Source organism: Limulus polyphemus, unplaced genomic scaffold (genome assembly GCF_000517525.1).
Source record: "Limulus polyphemus unplaced genomic scaffold, Limulus_polyphemus-2.1.2 Scaffold81, whole genome shotgun sequence".
NCBI classification, from domain to species: Eukaryota; Metazoa; Arthropoda; class Merostomata; order Xiphosura; family Limulidae; genus Limulus; species Limulus polyphemus.
The window spans coordinates 1,131,688-1,154,206 of NW_013665691.1; the positions used below are offsets into that span (position 1 = coordinate 1,131,688).

Here is a 22,519-nt window from a genome sequence, read left to right on the forward strand (position 1 = left end):
CTACACTTTTACCAACGAACAGTGGGATTGACCATAACATTATAACGCCCCCACGGCTGAAAGGGCGAGCATGGTTGGTGTGACGGGGATTCGAACCCGTGACCCTTAGATTGCGAGTAAGCTCCTTAACCACCTGGCCATGCCGGGCCCACTGTGTAATAAAAAAGAAAGAGTATCACGGAGAGTCCAAATCTAGGCTATTAATTCTTCATCAAACAATTTCGAAACCAATTATAACAAACTGATAAACTAACAGGACAACGAAAGATAACTCTGCACGCTTGTGGTGACTTGATAAGCACGTTCAACTACATTGTTAAATCTGTTTGAAAAAGTAAAGCAGGCTCTTTAACGACATCCCCAAATTAGGTGTATAATAATACATTACATTTACTACACATCATAAGATGTTTGAATAAAATACAATAATAGATTTAAAATAACTGTACAATAGGAAATCACTAATTTAGACCAAGTGTTATACCTCAGTATCGTTAGTATGCAATACTAAATATTTTAATATTTATAATATATTTCAATACTTGACAATTACCTGTTGTACCGAGATATTACATTCCGGCAAACAATTCTTATTAGTTTCACATTGTACTCCGATCAAACATCTCATATGTAATTATTTTTTCAAAAATCCAACTTGGCTTTAAAAACAATAACTAATGTGTTTATTGGATGCCGGAGATGACGAGAAAAAACCTGTAATTACTCGAAAGTGAAATATTTTATTTTGTTTTGTAACCATTTTAACCTTCCGAACAGATATAACAAAAGTGTAGAACACAGTCAGCCCATCACTAGCGATGTTTGTCAGAAAACTGACTGTTTCATTTTAATATAGTCTGTCGTTGTAGGTATTTTTTTTTCAAAACGAACGGCGCTTTAAGCGTAGATTGGCTAAGTGACCAAGTTAAAGACCTCTGGGGTTCAAATATAACTATCTCTAGTTTTGAACTAGTGATCAGAGAAAAGGTAGACAGTTAACATGATTCGCCGCAACAAGGGCTTCCCTGTCATACACAGCTGAAAATGCGAAACGTATTCAGAGACAAAGGGGAATATAAATATTCCCGTGCACCCCAATTGGGAAGAGTTTACACCCTGCTAACTCTTTAAACTAAACGAATATCAACAACAACAAAAAAAAAGGCACCGCCGTGCGAATTGTGGGCCTTCTATCCACACGCCGGTACGCTAACAAAGGCCACACCCGGCACTGTCTAAGTAGGATAACATAAGGAAAAACGTTTTGAAAGATTAGTCATATATGCTTTTATCACCAACGGGATAGAAAAGCAGCTTAAAGTGTGGTGAGAACATTTGAAACGTCGTACCTAAGCTAATCCTACCCAGACAAACTACTTTTTAAATTCGATGTCAAATTTTATCACCAACGGGATAGAAAAGCAGCTTAAAGTGTGGTGAGAACTTTGAAACGTCGTACCTAAGCTAATCCTATCCAGACAAACTAATTTTGAAATTCGATATCAAATTTTATCACCAACGGGATAGAAAAGCAGCTTAAAGTGTGGTGAGAACATTTGAAACGTCGTACCTAAGCTAATCCTACCCAGACAAACTACTTTTGAAATTCGATGTCAAATTTTATCACGAACTGGATAGAAAAGCAGATTAAAGTGTGGTGAGAACTTTGAAACGTCGTACCTAAGCTAATCCTACCCAGACAAACTACTTTTTAAATTCGATGTAAAAATAAAAACGCAAGTGGGCCGAAACGTTGTTCTCCAGATACCATCATGATGGCAGATTCCTTCTTACCAATAACCAATAAACCAACTGCTAACTGACAAACTTACTGTATTGTTTCTTCCTGACATCACGAGCGTCTAACTGGCAAGAATGACGCACGAGGGCGTTAGTATTTTCTTCACAACGAAATCCTTCCCCACAGTCTGCGTCCTGGGTACAAGGTTTTCCTTCAGTTTGTCCATAAACTGGTAGGCAAGAACCAACTGCTAGAACGATATAAGTAGTTATAAAAACTTCAAATATAATCACACATGTTTTGTATTAGAGTAAAAACAATGAATATAAAATACAAATCTGAGATGCTATATTTTGTTAAAATAGGAAGAATTTACATAAAAAAATAAAAAACCCTATGGAAAAAATACAACTCTGCGAAAACGCTTTAGTTTTGTGGTTGTTCTTTAACCTACTTCAACAATAAGCACACTATATCATAATTGAAAATAACATGCTGTATTGAAATATCAACAGTAAACACCTTCTAACAATAGTTCATACTATACGATTAGTGTAGTTGGCACTAAAGAAAATATTACGAACACAATTTACTTTCTAATGTCTTATTGAGGAACATAAGCTGGTGCCAATTGTGTTCTCAATAAAACAAGTGTCATTTTTGTCCCATCCTGTACATAAATAAAACAAGAGGGAACCCTAAATAGCCACGGCACTTGAAATTCTTTTAGGCAGGATTAGAGTAAATTAATCTATAGGACCTTTTATTTTCCTTTTTATTAGCTATATTTTTGTGCGCCAGCAATACGAAGCGTGGGGCACGTGTATAGCCGATTCAATTTTATTACTCATCAGGATCTCTACCAACCTACCCTCAAATTGAAATTATTTTAGGCAAGATTATTGCAACTTAATCTATGAGACCTTAGGCATGGTCAAATATATCAATGGAAAGGGTTTGGCCTCCTGAGTCCTGTAATTAGATCTCAAAAGATGACGGAGCTATGAGCTAAAAGAGCCATTCTATGAGCCGCTATGCCTTGGCTAAAAATATATTTAAATATAGACAAGAAACACTTTATTTTCTAAATAATTACCCTAAAGATAGGCAAACTAATTCTTAAGTTTGATGAAGGAGACTAGAAAGGTTAAAAAAGGTCACATGTACGAGCATCGATATTTTTGCTCAGTCTTTAATATAAAGTCGTACTAATTCGATGACGAAGAACCCACTTTGAGACTAATAATGGCTGGAGACGGCTTGAATGGGTAATGAAGAAAAACTTTAATACAACAGCAAATGTATAACGTTTCGACAAGGTTTTGTCATCATCAGGTACCAGTTATACATTTGCTGTTGTATTAAAGTTTTTCTTCATTACCCATTCAAGCCGTCTCCAGCCATTATAAAGTCGTACTAAGTGTTACACAAGAAAATATCTTTCGTTTGACAAATAAAACTAACTTTTATCAAACTTCTTTTACATTTTTATAAATAATTAACCGTTCATTTTATTCTGACGACAAACTTTTTTTTATATACTCATATTTTATTATCTTTAGCACCTTTGTGCACATTTTATACAACGAACTGTTGTTGTTTTTATTCTTTTTTTTTTTATAAGCCTTTCGAAACCCACGTTTCACGACATCAAATGTGGTCTGGATTTCATTGCGTTTAAATATCTTTTAAAACATACACAGCAGATTTAATTATAATATAATCATAAGACTCTGTAATATTTGAGAAAACACCGTGTTTTGTTTCTGTATAGTTTAAGAAAGTGAAGAATTTAGCTAAATTAAAACAAAATTTTTTCAGGTATATAGTACACACGTTCGAACGCTTTTACAGATATACGATTATAGTGAAATCAGTTTTGAATTGTAGCGGCCTTACAGTGCAATTCTGTATACTTCAATTTATGTCAATATTAGGCTTCAAGTGATAAAATTATTATCATTGAGCTGTTCCACACGTCTATGACAGGAAGCTGACATCTCTGTAACCGTTAGAATTCTCTTTCTTAAACAGTGAGTGAGACTTCACTGTTCTTGTTCTAAACACTGGTTTCCTGTCATCGACGTTCACATTTCACGCAGCATTGATCTACAGTCATCGAATTTATCACGACTGTGTTTTTTCTTTCTCTGGTTAGATATAATATTTCAGCTTGACAAGTTAGATAAATCCTTATAATCATCGAAAGACCTTGGCCAAAGAGTAACGTTCCCTTGGTGGTTCTAGTCAGACCATCATTCGAATGCCGTACTCATCCGGGATCTATTAATCATCACTGTTCCAGGCGAGGTGTAGTAACGGTTCTTTGTTTAAAATGTTACCAATTTTTTTGAACAATACGACAAATTATCTTCAAGCAATTTGTCACTATAAAAGAAAGTATTTAATTATAGAGAACGGAAGTTGAAAAGTAAAAAGTTTGACCTATTAACCCGTCCATTTAGCAATCTATCTAATCAACTGCATGGGTGGAAGCGAAACAACAAGAAACCATAAGAACTTCTGAGATTGGATCAACTACTAGAATATAGACAAAGTATTATTTATAAGTAGCTGAATGCCCATCATATGACGGTAAATGCTGATTAGTTTTTCTTCTGAAACTTAAATCTAAATAACTGTTTTATGAACATATTTTATAAAAATTAATTATATTATAGTAACAATAAATGTATAAAGAATCTTTATCTTTTTTTTCTAGTATTTCACGAAAACAACACTTTTTTGTGTATATTTGGTCATCTCATGTAAGTGGTTCTTTATTATAATTTTAACATTTGTATATTTTTTGTTATGTTCAAATTTGCTTTTTAATAAAGCCTACAAATTTAGCCATCCTAAAAACTAGTTCTCCAAGAAATATTTCTACATAGTCAACTGTCTGACCTTCAATTTATTAATTGGGATAGCAAGGGCAAAAAATATGATGGTGAAGGGCAAATGCGCGAAGATATAACTTTTCATAAAAAAACCTCTTAAGTTTTGTCTGCATTTTTAAAAATGTCTTCCCATATGTGAAAAACACCAATAATAAAGTATTGTATCGCCATCTATTGGTTTGAAAATATATTTAAGTTGTTTTGACACACAGTCAATGGTGTTTATTATGTAATATCATTTTATTTATGCCTGTTTTAATCCAAAATTGTATCCGTATTTTTCCAAATATTCAAAGATCTTTTTATGTATATGATAATAAATATATTAAAAAACAAATATAATAATAAAAAGATTAATATAAAATCCTAACTCGCCTTGGATTTGAACGCATTATAGTTGAGCTCTATAACCACTGTAATACTCAGTCTTTCTAATTGAATGTTGACGAATAATTCAAATCCCTAATGTAAATTATCATGTATTCTGGTTTTCCTAATATAGTAATATCATGTTCTAAACATGATGAATTAATAATTAAAAGGAGTTATAAAAAAAACCACTCGACTGAGATATAAACTAGAGACTTCTTGTGACAAACCACTGAGCCAATTTGAACGTTACCAACAGAGTGTCGAGCGTTATGAACAAAGAGTGGTTTATATATATATATAGATAGATAGATAGAAGAATATATAGATAAAAGCGATTACATAATACAAAATAAACAATTATTGACTTTACTGAAATGTTCAATATTTTTTATTTAATTCCATTGTTTATTGTTGAAACTGTCATCCTGAACGAGATGAAGAGACGTACTGAGCAAGTTTTAAGCTAAAGATTTATCAGCTGCAAATTTGATTGTTTGTTATTTTGAGGTGTTAATTTAAATTGGTTCTTCAGACAAATTTAGCTACCTTATGCTACTTATTTATTTATGTCACGTTTAGCCCCCACCTTATGGAGTCTTTCACAGCTAACAGCGTTATATAGTTTAAATCTTAAACACTGCGTCCTTGAGAAGACCCGAGAGGAGTAATAACCACAAAAAAAGCACAAGAACCTGTTAGAATAAACGAGAACTCTTACTATGCTATCCTGGTATTGTAATTCATAATTTGTCATGTAAACACTAACCGAATCGTTCTTAAATTTCCGATAAACATGGAGAACATCATGTGAAAAATAAGTAATATATAAAGCATTAACATTCTTTATTGGTTTGTTATATTTCAATTAAATTTTACTCATTTATTAACTGAAAGAAATACCAGAGGAACATAATTAATCAAGTTCTGAATGGTGAGCACTGATAATTTATTCGTTTGTTGTTAAGCGCAAAGCTGCAGAATGAGCTACCTGCACTGTGCCCATAGGTGTAACTGATCCTCGCATTTACCTCTAAGCCACCGGGAGGAAGCACTGACAATAGGTACAAATAAATGTTCTTGCTTATGTTGTATAGTTAAAACTTCAGCGTCGTAATATGTGAAATTATATAACAATGAGAGTGGTAAGTAATATATGTACAAATGTCTTAAATAAATTATTTGAATAAGTTAATTGACATTCGAAATTAAAATGTAAAAGAAGATAGGAATAAAAAACATAATCACAATACAGTTTATGGAAAGAATAAAGTGGTGATTAACGATATTTGAACTTGGTGAAGCGGTGAGGGAACTATCAACCTTTAATAATCAGATGAGAAACATGGTATACTCATATTAAACATGACAAAAGTAACAATATAAGCATGACATAGAAGAGTTACTTCTTACAGACCATAACATCTTTACAAAAAATCAAGGTTTTGAATAAGAAATTTAATAACACAAACTGATCTACAAATGGATGGGTTGAGGAAGTGGGTATCCAAAGTAATGGAATTATAATTCGAGTTACATTGTATCTCTAGTGATAGTAGAAAGTTTGATGAAAATGAGCCGTTTTTTTATTTTTGGAGGAAGTTATATTAACTCATAAGTGGAGTTGCTTTGTAATCTCTAGCGGAGCATCACGTAGTAGAAAGTTTGATTAAAATGAGCCGTTTTTTTATTTTTGGAGGAAGTTATATTAACTCATAAGTCATTTTAATCAAACTTTCTACTACGTGATGCTCCTCTAGAGATACAAAGCAACTGCACTTATGAGTTAATATAACTTCCCCCCAAAATAAAAAACGGCTCATTTTAATCAAACTTTCTACTACGTGATGCTCCGCTAGAGATTACAAAGCAACTCTTACAGTGGATAGAAAATCAGATGGATGATTTCCAAGTAACATGTCTGTATTTCTTCGTATTTCTGTTGCGGACTACATTTTCTTCTGATTTTATTTTGTCTCTGTACGCACATGATCTTCTGAGGTAAAATGAAGCAATGGGAAACCTGTATAGTTATATAATACTATTTGGTAAGTGGCACGTCTTGTCAGATCCCAACTCGAATCTAATTACGAGTTACAGAAGTTTGATAAATGACAAGAGTTAGTGAGTTCTTTCCCTTGTTAACGTCTTTAGATTCAGTTCTAGTCTTCAGTGCTTCCAGTTTCCAACCGAGTTTTCTCAAAGGAAATTGTCCACATTTTTGCTTATCGCTGCTTCGTTATCGCTTTGCCACATGTGAAGCAGGTTGTCACTCTCAGAAAACAACATATCGAAAGTCGGTTTATCAACTTTGCGCAGTACATCAGAGAAACGGACAATTTCTTAAGAACTTAAAAACTGTGTCACGTATAGGTCACCAAGCTCCATAACGCAATATCCTTTTCAATTATATTTTCTATGTTTTTGAAAGGTACAATAACTCCATATTAAAAATTTGTCGTACAAGAGCTTATAGTAGGCTTTTCTTGTTAAATCACATGTTGTTCAGGAAGAAACTAAGTATAAAGTAAATTATTTCTGAAATAAAAATAAAATAGACGAAAGACTTTTTTAGTATTGTTACGTCTCTGTTCGTTAATTAATTTTCTGTAAATTCGTTCCGACGAAACTTTAGCGACACAAGTCCTTTCTTAAATAAAACTGGTTTATTCTTTCGGAATACAACTTTACGATACACTTAATTTCAACAGTCGCTCTATAACAAACGCTCACGTCTCACGTGGCCAACAATATTTTATCCGCATGCATTCAATTACTCATTGTTCCGTCACGTTGTGACCATCTTATATATACCAGACTACCCCCAATCTAGTAGTCTCCCGATAATTCACGAAGGTTCGAGAAGTACGTGGCGTGATACTAGTCACGTGACCTCGGTGACGCAACACTATGCTAAATTAAACCTAGTTTAACCATTAAAACTTTCTAAATGTCAGTTCTAACAGTTTCTGTACATTACCTTTCTTATTAGCACTGATTTATTATATGTAAAGTATATTATATTATACGTTATATCTTTGTTGTACGCATTCCTTTATTATTGTAAAGAGTAACTGAATTACGTACTGCTATTTTTTATCCGTTACTCCGATATTATGTAACGTACTTGAATTGTACATTACTTTTGTTTAAAATATAAAATAACTGAATTATGAGCTACTGGTATTTTGTACATTATGAAGGTACAAACAAAAGTAATTTAATAATGTCAATACTGGTATTAAATATGTCTACAAATTAATATATTCCATTACAGAAGTACAGATGTGCATGAATGCGTTTTGAATGATTAAATTTAGTCTTTTATTTCAAATTAGTTTACGAAATGGTGTTTTTTATCAAGTAAATAAATATTTTGGTATTTAAGACTTACAATGTTACAATTCAAGTTTCTATTCTACGCGGTGGACAAAGCGCATATACCCCACTGTAACAAGCATCTCATTTATCGGCTAAACAAATAAAGATTACAGTATATCATGTAACTAACATCTCATTTATCGATTAAGGAGTGGAGGGTAACAAATAAAGATTACAGTATATCATGTAACTAGCATCTCATTTATCAGTTAAAGACCGGAGGGTAACAAATAAAGATTACAGTATATCATGTAACTAGCATCTCATTTATCAGTTAAAGACCGGAGGGTAACAAATAAAGATTACAGTATATCATGTAACTAGCATCTCATTTATCGATTAAGGAATAGAGAGTAACAAATAAAGATTACAGTATATCATGTAACTAGCATCTCATTTATCGGTTAAGGAATGGAGGTTAACAAATAATGATTACAGTATATCACGTAACTAACATATCATTTATCGGTTAATAACTGGCGGGTAACAAATAAAGATTACAGTATATCATGTAACTACACCTCATTTATCGGTTAAGGAATGGAGGTTAACAAATAATGATTACAGTATATCATGTAACTAGCATCTCATTTATCGGTTAAAGACTGGAGGGTAACAAATAAAGATTACAGTATATCATGTAACTAGCATCTCATTTATCAGTTAAAGACTGGAGGTTAACAAATAAAGATTACAATACGTCATGTAACTAACATCTCATTTATCGGTTAAGGAACAGAGGGTAGTAAATAGTAGTCTGAAATAGTTAAGCACAAAACGAAACGTTATGAAGATCAGAAATCAGATCACTTTAAACGAAAAAAAAATGTTTGTTTTTCTCTTTTGAAAAATGAGTTTCAATGAGGTAATTTTGCTCCTATCGACAGCACCAACAAAAATCTCTAGGTTTATAAAAGTTCTTGTAACTTCCAACCATTTTGTCTATTGATTAAAAGTATGCAGTAAAAAGTGGAAGAGAAAGATAATAGTAAAATTTATTAAAAACAAACAACAGTCCTTTGTCTCCTATACCATTTCTTTCATTAAAGTATACATATTTCTAGAGAAATAGATCAAACCCATTTGTATGTGAAAACTGAATTAGATCATAATTTTCGAAGTGCGTTCTATATATATGATAGAGTGCGTCTTAAAATCAGTTAATGAAAATAATATATTGAAGTAAACAATTTTATCTCAGTTGATGTGACATTAAAATACCCATCTCAGATGGGCATAAAAAGTTGCGTTTAATCCAAGAGAAATTATTCCAAGCATTCGTTTTCATCATATTTTATCAAGTTTTAATAAGCTGAACTAGAGATGCTTTGACATTTAATTAAAATCCTGAGTACACGGTGATTCTTCAACTATAACAAGGAAATACTTGAACGTGTTTTCATCTACAAACAGAAGTTTGAAAACTTTTTTAGCAAAGAAAAAAACAAAAAACGCTTGAACGCGCTTTCATTTAGAAAGACATATTCGGAAAAGATTTTCAACTCCACTCCAGTTTCTTCTCTAATCCAAATAGGAACTTGAAAATACAAGTTGTTGTGTTAAGCTTTAGTGGAAAGTTCACAAGAATTGCTAATGGTAAAATAAATTAGGAGTCAAGCATTGAACAAAATTGTTATCGTCTAATTGAAATTATTCTTCATGTTGCAACATTTTGAAAAAAAAACAAAGAGAATAGAACCATAAAAATATACATGCACTATTTAAAGCAACTAGGAAAAGCAACAGACATGAGTTTTATAACAGAAAAATAAATTTATATATTAATTAGTTGATACTAGAGGAACACAGAAAAGGAAGTTAACGATATTTAGTTATTTTGAGCCTTTTGTGCTTTTAACATTCAGTCTCGATAAACTGTTTATTTTCAAAGGGGTTCACAATTAAGAAATGATCTCAGTCTTATCATGTACTCTCTTGGCGATTACCAATCAACAATATAACAGATTTCTATGAATTACGTCCTGATGTAAAATAACAACAAAATTATGGAAGGTAACTTGGTTACCAAGCTGATTAACACAATACATATACTGGTAATTGTGATTTTGAGAAAGAAAAATTACACCAAGTTTAAAAACTATTTTCGTCATCTACTCCCCAACTAAAAACAAAATAAATATTCAATATTTACCATTCGTGATATTATGAAATGGTAGACAGACAAATCAGCCGAAAGATAAACAGATAGGTAGATAAATAACTCAACTGATAGATAGAGATACAAATGAATGACTAAACATGCGCACACTTACCACCATCTACATCAACACACACGGATCCTGGACAGCACTGCTCACTATGCAGACATCTCTTTCCAAAACATTCTTCTTGTTCCTTTAGTGCTGCTTCAGCTTGATCACTAGAAAGCAACGTCTCCAGGATTTGTTCTCCATTTTTCTTTTTCTCGCTCTAAAATGACGAACAAATGGATTACGTTTAACTGGTTATACGAAATCTAAAGGACTCTTCCGTTCAGCTGTATTTTTAGAATATAATGTAATCTGCTTGACAAGAAAAGAAGGGATACGTTTAGGATATAAACAAGTAATTTATTATTACTACTCTTATATCCATAGATATTTATTTGACACAAAACGAAATGATGAAAAATAGATGGCAATAATCACCTTCACGTCAAAACCAGTTTATTAGTGTTATACTGAGAAGATATAATTTATTATTAACCATAATACTGCATGACCCTGGAACGCAATATTGTGTGAACATTGTCATTCAAGATGTAAGCAAAATAATTATTATAAAAACAAGTTACTGCAGTTTGTTTTCATATTCTTCTTTGTTTCTCCATTCTCTGGTTTTCGGCATTTAAATTGCAACTTTTTTTAAATAGAATAATATTTGTAATACATATATTTTACGCTTTATTCTAAATAGGTTAATTAACGTATTCACTTCTAAACTTCATTTGAAGTAGTTTTGCTAATATAATATCCATTTTAACATTGCATTTGGAGATCTTTATGCATATATTCACCTCTACGCTTCAAATGAAGCATTTTCGTTATCTTTATCATATAAACTTTTCTACACTTTATCGGAAATATTATAATTATTATGTCTACTGCTACATCCAATATCAAGTGGTAATATTAATTTTCCTCTTTTATATTCAATTTGAAAGTCTCTATCTCTCTCTCTCTATATATATATATAAAGCTGACCTGTCCATCTGTCTGGTGTCACAAGATGAAGAACTGGCTGAAACAATTTCAGTGAAACTGAATCCACTTAAAAATCCTAGTTTAAGTTGATTATCAATTGGACGAACGGTTTGAGTATGGTAGCTATTTCAATTTTAACACCTTAATGCTGTAAATGAAGGTTCAACTGAGCGAATAGTCCAGAACCAAAATATGTGAAGCCGATATCAAATGAGAATGATAAAGTGACGTTTAATGCCATGGATACTTGCGCCAGGGACGAATGTTTCGTATGCTAGGCTCAAAGTATTGGAAGTCTCTATTTACATTACTATATAAGCCCAGCATTGCAGGGTACCTTTACTAGTTATTAATATATAACCTTTAGACTTCAATGAAAATATATTTATTATTAATATATCAACTTCTACACTTCATTTGAATTATTATTAATATTAATATACCACTTATGTACTTCATTTGGACTATTATTATTATTATTGATAATCCAATTTCTGTGTTACAATGGAAGTGGCATTATTAACATGCTTACCACCACACTTCATTTGAAATATATTTAACAATACACCACCTGTACACTCCATTTTATATAGTATTATTAGTATGCTCATTTCTTCTACATTTTATTTGATATATCATTACAGCAAAGAGCTAGTAGACCTGTTAAAGATTTTTTAAGTGCTACAATAATGGAAATTATATTATGACAAAAACAGTAAATAAAACTTACCTTCGTAACAGTAGTAACATGAACCACAAAAATCTCTCCTGAAGATTAATTTAAGAGAAAAGTCTATTTACACTAGTCATTTGTCAAATATAAATTGTTTGTAAGTGTTGAGACATTAATTACTCGCAATCGGAAATTTTTCGTAAATTTGTAGTTATATAAATTATTGTTATGGTCGCGTTAATCGTTCTAGAAATGGTAATCAATTTCCGGTGTTTGAGAAAATACGTTCTGTTTGCACGTGTTTTGGTTCCTTCTGGAACAACGTGAAGCTGTTCCTACAACGCTACCGAAGAAAACTTTATAGATTTCGACAACCTACGCATAATTATAAACAAGCAGACCTACGGAAAGCTTGTGGAATGGATTTCTGCTGGCGCGGTAGTGGTGCACTGAGTAAACAGTTATTACATGTCTGGCTTTTCCGTTATAAAAAGTCCGGAAATTAAAATTTGTTTGAAAATGAATACGCCTCGAGAAAACAAAAATATACGAGGATGATAAAAATTAGTTTGATGAACATTTGTTTTTTACTATTAGAAGCTGTTTTACATAGAGTGATTATAACTTCTTACACTTAATGAGAAAGTTTCTAAAGCTCTGGAAAACTTCACTCGCGTGATGGTTTCCTGAAGGTAACAAAACTCCCTTAGTTTAGACTGAAAAGAAAATACTAAATACAAAAGTTTGTGATTTAAAGTGGATGCATTTCCAATACAAAATCACATAATGGATGATATTAAAAACATTGTCATCTTAATGCTTAGGTTTTCACATAGCTTTAATAAAGACAGATATTTTGGAGTTACCAGAATTTACTAATGTCGTTAAAAAGCCACAAGTACTTATATCACATAATGGATGATATTAAAAACATTGTCATCTTAATGCTTAGGTTTTCACATAGCTTTAATAAAGATGGATATTTTGGAGCTACCAGAATTTACTAATGTCATTAAAAAGCCACAAGTACTTATATCAAATAATGTCTTATCTGTTCAGTATTTTTATAGCCGGACGTGGTCTATCGATTAGAGTTCTGGGCTGCGGATATGAAGGCTCAAGGTTCGAGCTTGCAATATGCCAATAAAAGCGATTTGTACTTTTAGCTACAGATGCATCATAAATGTGACAGTTAATCCCATTATTCGGTGAGTGCTGCTAACTAGTTACTGTAAAACATATAAGTAATTCAGAATTAGGAAAGGGTATACCTGAACCTTTGGATCTCGCGCAGATCACTGTTCCTCATAAGGTACCGTTTTTCTTGAATACACCAAATACTTAAATTAGTATTTTTGTAATTTCACCCTATCCGTCTAAATATATATAAAAATATAAAACGTTTTGATTATAAGCTTACTAAAAAGGGGTATGACAGGTGGAAAGAAGTAGTCAATTACACAACATAAAACTTTTGTAATCAACAAACACTGTGCTGTTTATTAAAAATAAAGAGTATTGAATTACGAAACAGTTAAAAAATCAGAGCTTGGAAAAGCTGTTCGAAAAGCTGAAACATTGGCAGTAATTTTTTTTTTTTATCTCTGTAAAGTTCATGATTTTGTAAATAATGACAGGTATTCTTCAGTAAGCGCCGAGTATGTTACAAACCAGCTCATTTTCCCGTTCTCATCACGCATCAACAATTCTATTCTCATAAGTGAGTACGCGAAGCTTTTTGATTTAACATTTCTGTGTGGGTCTACTTCTAGTTCTATTCTGAGTTTACGAAAAGTATTTGTTTGAAGTTAAGCACAAAGCTACACAATGAGCTATCTGTGCTCTGCCCATCACGGGTATCGAAACTTGGTTTCTAGCGTAGTAAGTCCGCAGACATACCGCTGTGCCGCTGGGGGGTACGAAAAGTAAACAACAAGCACACTCAAGTATGATTAATCACTACAAACTATAGAAACTAGGTTTGGGTAAAGGACTTGTGAGTTTCTACAGTTTGGTCAGTATTACTCCTCTGTGTTTATTTCTTCATTATACAAATATTTTAAATAGTGAAGCTTCCAGGTTAAAATCATGTAAAAGTCTGATAGAAGTTTCGTCTGTAATAAGATTCACTGAATATCTAGAATACCATTTTTTAATATCAACCTATATCAACATATGGATTGAATACAAGTAAATAAGATATTTAATAACATTAAGGAAAATATTTGAATATAAAATCATATACGGTTTGTATTACCAGATATATTTACGATTTCTTAAATGAGGAGCTTAAGTTGATTACGATATTGTCCTTCTACCAAACGTCACATGTCACATTGGTGTAACAAAGTGTGTGATTAATTTAATAAAGACGTGAAACTGAAACTTAGTTAAATACGTTTCAAAATTAGAATTATCGAGTAACTTTCAGACATTTTCTCATATATGTTTAATGTAAGATGTTTGAAGTTTGCGACGTGAGTAAAAACAAGTCTATTTAGTTTCTAAAAGTTTAATGAGTTAATCTTATATTCTACGCATTATTTTCATTTCGCTTAATTAGCTCAGCTTAACAAAAAAATTTGATATTAACTTAAAATCCCTAAATTATAATAAGCATTAATAAATATAAATAAAAAACTTGCAATATTAAAAACCGACAAGTTTCGACTGGCACCAACTAATCACCATCAGCATGTTGTGGTATATTATCTTGATTGAAGTAGCCAATATAGAGGAGTATTATCTTTATTGATGCAGTCAATATAGTGGAGTATTATCTTGATTGATGCAGCCAATATAGAGGAGTATTATCTTTATTGATGCAGTCAATATAGTGGAGTATTATCTTGATTGATGCAGCCAATATAGTGGAGTATTATCTTGATTGACACAGCCAATATAGTGGAGTATTATCTTGATTGATGCAGCCAATATAGTGGAGTATTATCTTTATTGATGCAGCCAATATAATGGTGTATTACTTTAATTATTGCAGCCAATCTATTATCTTTATTGATGCAACCAATCTGTTATCTTGATTGATGCAACCAATATAATGGTGTATAATCTTAATTGATGCAGCCAATATAATGGTGCATAATCTTAATTGATGCAGCCAATATAATGATGCATAATCTTAATTGATGCAGCCAATATAATGGTGTATTATGTTGCTTGATACAGCCAATATAATGGTGTATTATGTTGCTTGATACAGCCAATATAATGGTATATTATCTTGATTGATGCAGCCAATATAATTGTGTATTACTTTAATTATTGCAGCCAATATAATGATGTATTATCTTAATTGATGCAACCAATCTATTATCTTTATTGATGCAACCAATCTGTTATCTTGATTGACGCAACCAATATAATAGTGCATTATCTTGATTGATGTAGCCAATATAATGGTGTATTATCTTGATTGATGTAGCCAATATAATGGTGTATTATCTTGATTGATGCAGCCAATATGGTGGTGCATTATCTTGATTGATGCAGCCAATATAATGGTGCATTATTTTGATTGATGTAGCCAATATAATGGTGCATTATCTTGATTGATGTGGCCAATATAATGGTGCATTATCTTGATTGATGCAGCCAATATGGTGTTGCACTATCTTGATTGATGCAGCCAATATAATGGTGCATTATCTTGACTGACGCAGCCAAAGCACATATTTTTTTTAATATTGTATGTTTTTATTTATGCTTATTCATTCTTAAAACAACGTTGGTATGGAGATTTTTTATTAAATTCAACATAAAGTTTGTATTATTATTTTTTACACATTGATTCTCTTTACATTCATAAATTCTTTGACCTTATTTAATATTTTCCACTGTTTTCCAATGCAAACTGCTGTAGGTTCATTTTAAGATATTTTATAAGTTTCCGTATTTGATATATTTCGTAAAACGATTTAAAGCTGAATAAATATGTTTATAGACTGTTAGGAACTGTTATCAATTAGGAACTTAGAATACTACGAATAGTTTACTTCCTTAAGTTCTTGCGTATAACTGTTTATTAAGATTTCTGATTAATTAATTTCCTGTGTGTTTTCAACCCACTGAATCGCTAGGTGTAGTTTTGAAGTTGAACTTACTTATTTTGCCCTACACTAATTAAAGGATGAAATGTAAACGCAGTTTGGTTTTTAGAAACCTCGAAAATCCTGACAAATACGCCTGCATTATTTAAAATGTAAATAAATAATGTTTTCTTTACAAAACGAATAATGTTTTAAAACAAACGACAAAACTTTGTAAACACGATATGACAACTAACTGAACATAATTTTACTGAAACAGTTTGCAGTATTCTTTCAGGTTGTTCTTCCGATTTCTTGTAAAAACACTATTATTTAAGTTCTTTTTTTTTTGTCAACGTAAAATGGTTTATATGAATGGAGTAACAATACTAAACAAATATTTCGGAGAACCAAAATCGCGAGAGCAGGTGTCTGCTTGTACAAACCTAGTAATCCAAGGTATTTGTGAAGGGTTCCGATCGATCATTAACGCCACCTGTACCACAGGACTGAACTAAGCTCAATCAGTATAAACTGAAAACTAAGCACACTAGGGAGAAATCCGAGGAGTATTGAGGTACAGAAGAAAAACCTTTCAGTTCGCGCATTGATTCGATATATCTTTCAACTTTGCGTTGTTGAGCAACAACCAAGATAGGATAGGGAAACCAGATAAGGTAGAAAATGAGAAGATTAAACATGCTCTTAGCTACTAGCATGCTAACAGTTTGCTATACTTAACATAAAACAATACCGTTTTAAAGAAAATTTTCAAACCTAACAAATCCGTTTTTCCAAGAGTTTGGAAAAATTTCTGTTAAACAAACAGAAAAAAAGGAAGCATACTGCTTTCAGGAAAAAGACTCGAATTACAAGAATTGAAAAGTTGGTGTAATGGTACTATAAAGTTGGTATAAAATAAAATTAAGTAACTTGGATAAATTAATGTGAGTTTTATTTTTTAAAAGACTAAAACTACGATTTATGTTGTTCATTGTGTCGATATTAAAAGGTCATTTTACACTCAAATACGCCCCCTAGTGGCACAGCGGAATGTCTGCGGACTTACGCTAGAAACCGGGTTTCGATATTCGTGGTGGGCACAGCACAGATAGCCCACTGTGTAGCTTTGGGCATAACTACAAACAAACAAACACTCAAATACTGAAATATTATTTGTTCTTTAGACACTTCACAAAACTTAAACGCATGTATGTTCTTCTTATACATTAGGTTCGATTATCAAGTCACTGATTTGTTATTTTTTACGTCTAGACACTACAGTTAAAGTATATTTATAATATATTTATTGCTTAAACACTACAATTAAAGAAGATTTATGTTATTCTTGTTGTCCAGACACTATAATTAAACATATTTATATTATCCTTTTATCCAGACGCTACGATTAAAATGCAGTTTTGTTACACTTGTTATCCTGACATTATAATTAAAGTAGATTTATTTCCCTAATTGATATTTACGTTTTGGTGAAGAAAGAAATTAACAAGTAGATAAATAACCAGTTAGTACGGTGTATTATGATGGATAATTAATTGTGATGGTATATCATATGTTGTCTAAAAATCTAAAGTATTTTAGATTATTAGTGGTGTGCAAAGGAATATACAATTAAATCAAACGAACTGCTTAAATTCTACCAATATATGAAGCCAACTTTATTTATTTGTTCGTTCTTCCAAGCAGTGATGATGATACGTGAATACGATGAAACTAGTCTGTTGCAGCGAGAGTAGCGAATCAAATAATATAATAGATCTCCACGTCATCTTTTCTTTAGTGAAATTTAGTTTTGGTGAAGAAAAGAAAGTAACAATGTAAAAATATGTTATTATTATTATTATCTAGACACTACTATCAAGGTAGATGTATTTTTATTCTTATTGTCCAGAAACTATAAATAAAGTAGATATATGTTATACTGATAGACTAGACATTGATATGATTAAGGTGTATTTATATTACTCTTGTTCTCCAGACACTAGAGTTAAGGTAGATGTAAAATGCCTTTGTTGTCTATAATCATATCGGTTCTTTATGCCATACTCATTCAGAGTTCCACACTATCGTTCGTTTAAACTATATTACAGATCCACTTGGCCACACCAAATGACCAGCATGCACAATATTTCACATTAACTGCAAAGTAACACTATCAAAGTAATGTCCTTCTCTACAATAACTAACAACTTAGAACTACATCAATTGCAATATAGATACTTAGTACCACGACTGTCACGTGTATCATTATTACTCAGAATCGCATGAACTATCAAGTGTTGAACAGTTATTCAATATCATAACAACAGTAAAGTGTTTCCCAGCGGTCCAGAACCATATCAACTTTTTAAAAAATTTACATTAACTACAAATACCACGAATTACAATGTGTATTGTACCACAATAACTTGGAAACACATTAGTTGTGGATGATACAAAAAAAAGTAAAACAGAACGCCTTTACCACTAAAACTAAAGTTTACTAGAAACGTTAAGAACTATTACGTAGTCCGCAATAATTCAAAAGCAAACACGTTTCGAAATGTGTTCAGAGAGCCACGTCAATGATCAGCTATAAATCATCAATAGAAGATCATGTTAAACTGTCAACTGTACCAAAATAGTTCAGACCCTTACTAACTGTCATTTGCAACACAGAAAATAAAAACACCACCAGCTGTCGCCTATAACACAGAATCTTTCATTTAAGTACTAACAGACAACTGGAATTAGACTTTTGATGGTGCATCAATAACTTATAATAATATAAACTGTTTATTACACAGAGAATTAATCTCACTTTGTGAGGACAATTTGCATAAGCTAATTACAGTGTTCTGTCGCTACAAGTGCAAACTGTGGTTCCACGGGCGATATCATTAGTATCTGTACAGCTGGTTCACGGTGATGTTCCGGACTAAGTGAGGATATACCTATATCAAGACGATGTACATAAAGCTAAAGAAAATATCATATTTCGGAGAAGGAAGCCTTAGATATTCTCCATGAAAGCGGGAAAATTCGCACAACAAAGTGGTTGAAACAGAAACGGGCTCCAAAACCAAGCTAGAAAAACACTCTCTCATCCGCAAAGAAACGGTTATGATTACGAAAGTAAACCCTTTCTAATCCAAGAAGTCATTGCACTAAAGCTGGACAAATATCGTGTGATCGTTAGCAAGATAATACCTATGAGCTCATCTCGAAATCAACGGCTGTTTTTACGAGAAAGACAGCCGAAGAAACTAGAATCACGGCCATACCATACTGTTGCAACGTTCTGCTTGAACGTGGACACGAAAGTTGACGTTCTCGTACAATGGAGAGTATGTGGAAAATTTGTCAAGACGTGTGATCTAATATTTACTCCACTATTCTTGGGAAATGCTTGTTACCATAGAAATTGTGGTGTCAAATAATAGTCATATACTCATCAGACTGAACACGATCGACAATGGAGTAAAGAGATAAAAAATCAGGAACTTTGTTCTCATAAAGTGTAATTAATCCACAGGATATCAGAGTAACTCGTAACTTCATAAACTATCAACTGTACCACACAACAACGCTACCTATCTTAAATAATAGAAAACTAAGATTAGATTAAAAACACACTATATTGTTTCTTGTCTCCTATAGCACTCACTTTCCAGACAAAAAATTCATTGAGCTTCTTAGTTTGTTTGATTTAGGCTATCTGCTGTGTCCATTGCGGAGAACTGAACCCAGGGTTTTAGACGAAACGTTGTAAGTCTGTAAGCTTACCGCTGACATACCGGGGGACGAACTTCTTTGTATACTGGTTTTCAGAGAAGTGGGTCGACATCATATACATATATCTGATTTTTCTCTTTATGTTACCGTCTGCCTTACCCTGCATGTCTCACCTTGTTTATTCTTCTTAATTATTCGAATATTGGAAAATTTCTAACTTATTCTACCCTCCTAATATATCTTCTGAGTAATCTGCTTACTTAACACTATTTCGTCTTTCTTTTTTCTTGTTATTTTTTCAGAATCAACATTTCCAAAAAAATTGTCGATACCGTTAACAAGATCAGAAAGTCTGGCACTCTCCTGCATCGTAAATGAAGTAGCATATTATTATTACATATTATATAGAACAAAATAACATTTCCAGAAATATAAATTAAACTTTACACTGACAATCTTTATGTTTGGTTTGTTTTTGAGTTACTATAAATGTTTTTATAGTTGAATGAGCGCTCGATATTTTCTAAAACGGAACAATTCGAGGATTTGCGAACATTCCAATGGAAGTAATAAATAATAAGTAATAAATACTGTATAAGAGGTCGTATTGTGCCAATAACAACAGATCTGTAATATTTTCATTCTTCCGTGTAAACATTTAGTGTGTGTATACAACAAAACACAATATAACACACCTGAATGAGAAAAACCATTGCCCAATAAATAATGAAAACGTAAGTAATAAATGTAAACATGAAATTTATACGTTATCAGAAATTCCAAGTAGTTTAAACTTAACAAGCATAGGCGTATCAGCGAAAATCAAAATACATTCCAGTTCATAAAAAAGTAATAATCAAGAAGCTACAAATTACAGCAATATTAGTAATAGTTCTTCTTTTTATTCATATGTTTGTTTTGAATTTCGCTCAAAGCTATACGAGGTTTATCTGCGATAGTCGTCCCTAATTTAGCTATGATAGACTAGAGGGAAGGCAGCTAGTCAGCACCCCCAACTCTTTTCTTCACATGTAAGTCGCTCATTTATACTGTGATGCCCGACTCCATTGGCTCAACGGTGAGTTTGTAGGCTTACAGCCCGTGGTGGGCAAAACAGAGAAAACCCAATGTGTAGCTATACTGTGATGCCAAGTAACAAGGTTTGTTTGTTTTTCAGTTTTGAAGTGAATTACAGTTGCAGTGTAAACAAATAAGACTTTAGTTTAACACTAGTTATTGTTTTTATTTATCAACACATTGTATTATTTGTTTGGAAAGCACCAAGCATGTCAGTCTATTTTTTCTTTTAGTCGAAGTTGACTTATTCGCGTTCTTCAACCAAGTTCTAAAAAACCTCCAGTTATTGCGGTCTCAAGTAATTTACCTGTCGGTTCAGTATTCACATTTCAATGATTTTTTAGAGAAAGTCTATGTTGGCGGGAAGAGTATTAGGACAACGTTTGGGTATATTCACTTTTGTTTTCGTCTGGTATTTTTATTATTAAATAATGGTAAGGAGGAACTAAGGGTGTATAATGTGGAGATTATGATATAAATATGTTTAGTAGCTAAAGTAGAAAAATAATAAGATATTGCGTGTTTAGGTTTTAAACAATCCGTATCAATAAAACTTTCTTCTAACATGAACATAAATACCACCAACTACGGTAAGGCCTAACCATGGATTCACCCTTATCACCAATACTTAGTAATCTCTACATGTAACATGTCGAAATTAACGCCCTTAAAACATCCGCTCTAAGATCCAGAATTTAGCTGAAATATTGAAGACACATTCGTAATACGGCCAAACACACACTACACACAAAGTTTAAGGTTTTATAAGCTATCTGAGCAGACAACTTCCAATCATAAAACTCACCTTGGAAAGAGAAAAAGACGGCAACCATTCCTAGACGAAATAGTTACCACATTTGTACCATATATAGGTAAATACTTCAGCTACAAATCAAAACACACCAACAGTGTAAATACAGGTGTCATAAACTATCTAATTTCTAGAATTAACAACATTTGTTTTACAGAATATGCAAAGAGGGGATAAGTAGAACACATCACTACGAACCTCCTTCACAGTGGATATTCTGAAGACAAAATAAAGATGAGCTCTAAGAATAAGCAGGAAAAAATTACAGAAACAAAGCGATATAACTGTTTTTCCAAAGTCTACATGAGAATATACAGAAAATATTCGATGACGAGGAACCCACTTTGAGACTAATAATGGCTGGAGACGGCTTGAATGTGTAATGAAGAAAAACTTTAATATAAGTTTAACATAACAGCAAATGTACAACGTTTCACAAGGTTTTGTCATCATCAGGTACAAGTAATTTACACTTACACGGATATATATATATATACAGTATTGAACAAAGAAGTCACATGACCGGAACTGTTGTAAAACTTAGAAGAGGTATCTAGGCACCCCGGGGTGTTGGTTTAGAGTG

At 32.2% G+C, this 22,519-nt stretch overlaps 1 protein-coding gene across 2 annotated transcripts in view; it reads right to left on the minus strand.

Annotated features, from left to right (window-relative positions):
• Window positions 1–22,519, minus strand: part of LOC106467612 (ITG-like peptide) — a 28,858-nt gene that overhangs the window by 2,323 nt on the left and 4,016 nt on the right. Inside the window, exons 2-3 of one of the 2 annotated variants that reach the window (XM_022396547.1) lie at window positions 10,665–10,821; window positions 1,833–1,991 (exon numbers count right to left, since the gene is read on the minus strand). In XM_022396547.1, the coding sequence (XP_022252255.1) occupies window positions 1,833–1,991; window positions 10,665–10,821 (316 nt within the window). The remainder of the gene's footprint in view (window positions 1–1,832; window positions 1,992–10,664; window positions 10,822–22,519) is intronic. The other variant, XM_013927978.2, reaches the window with a different exon arrangement.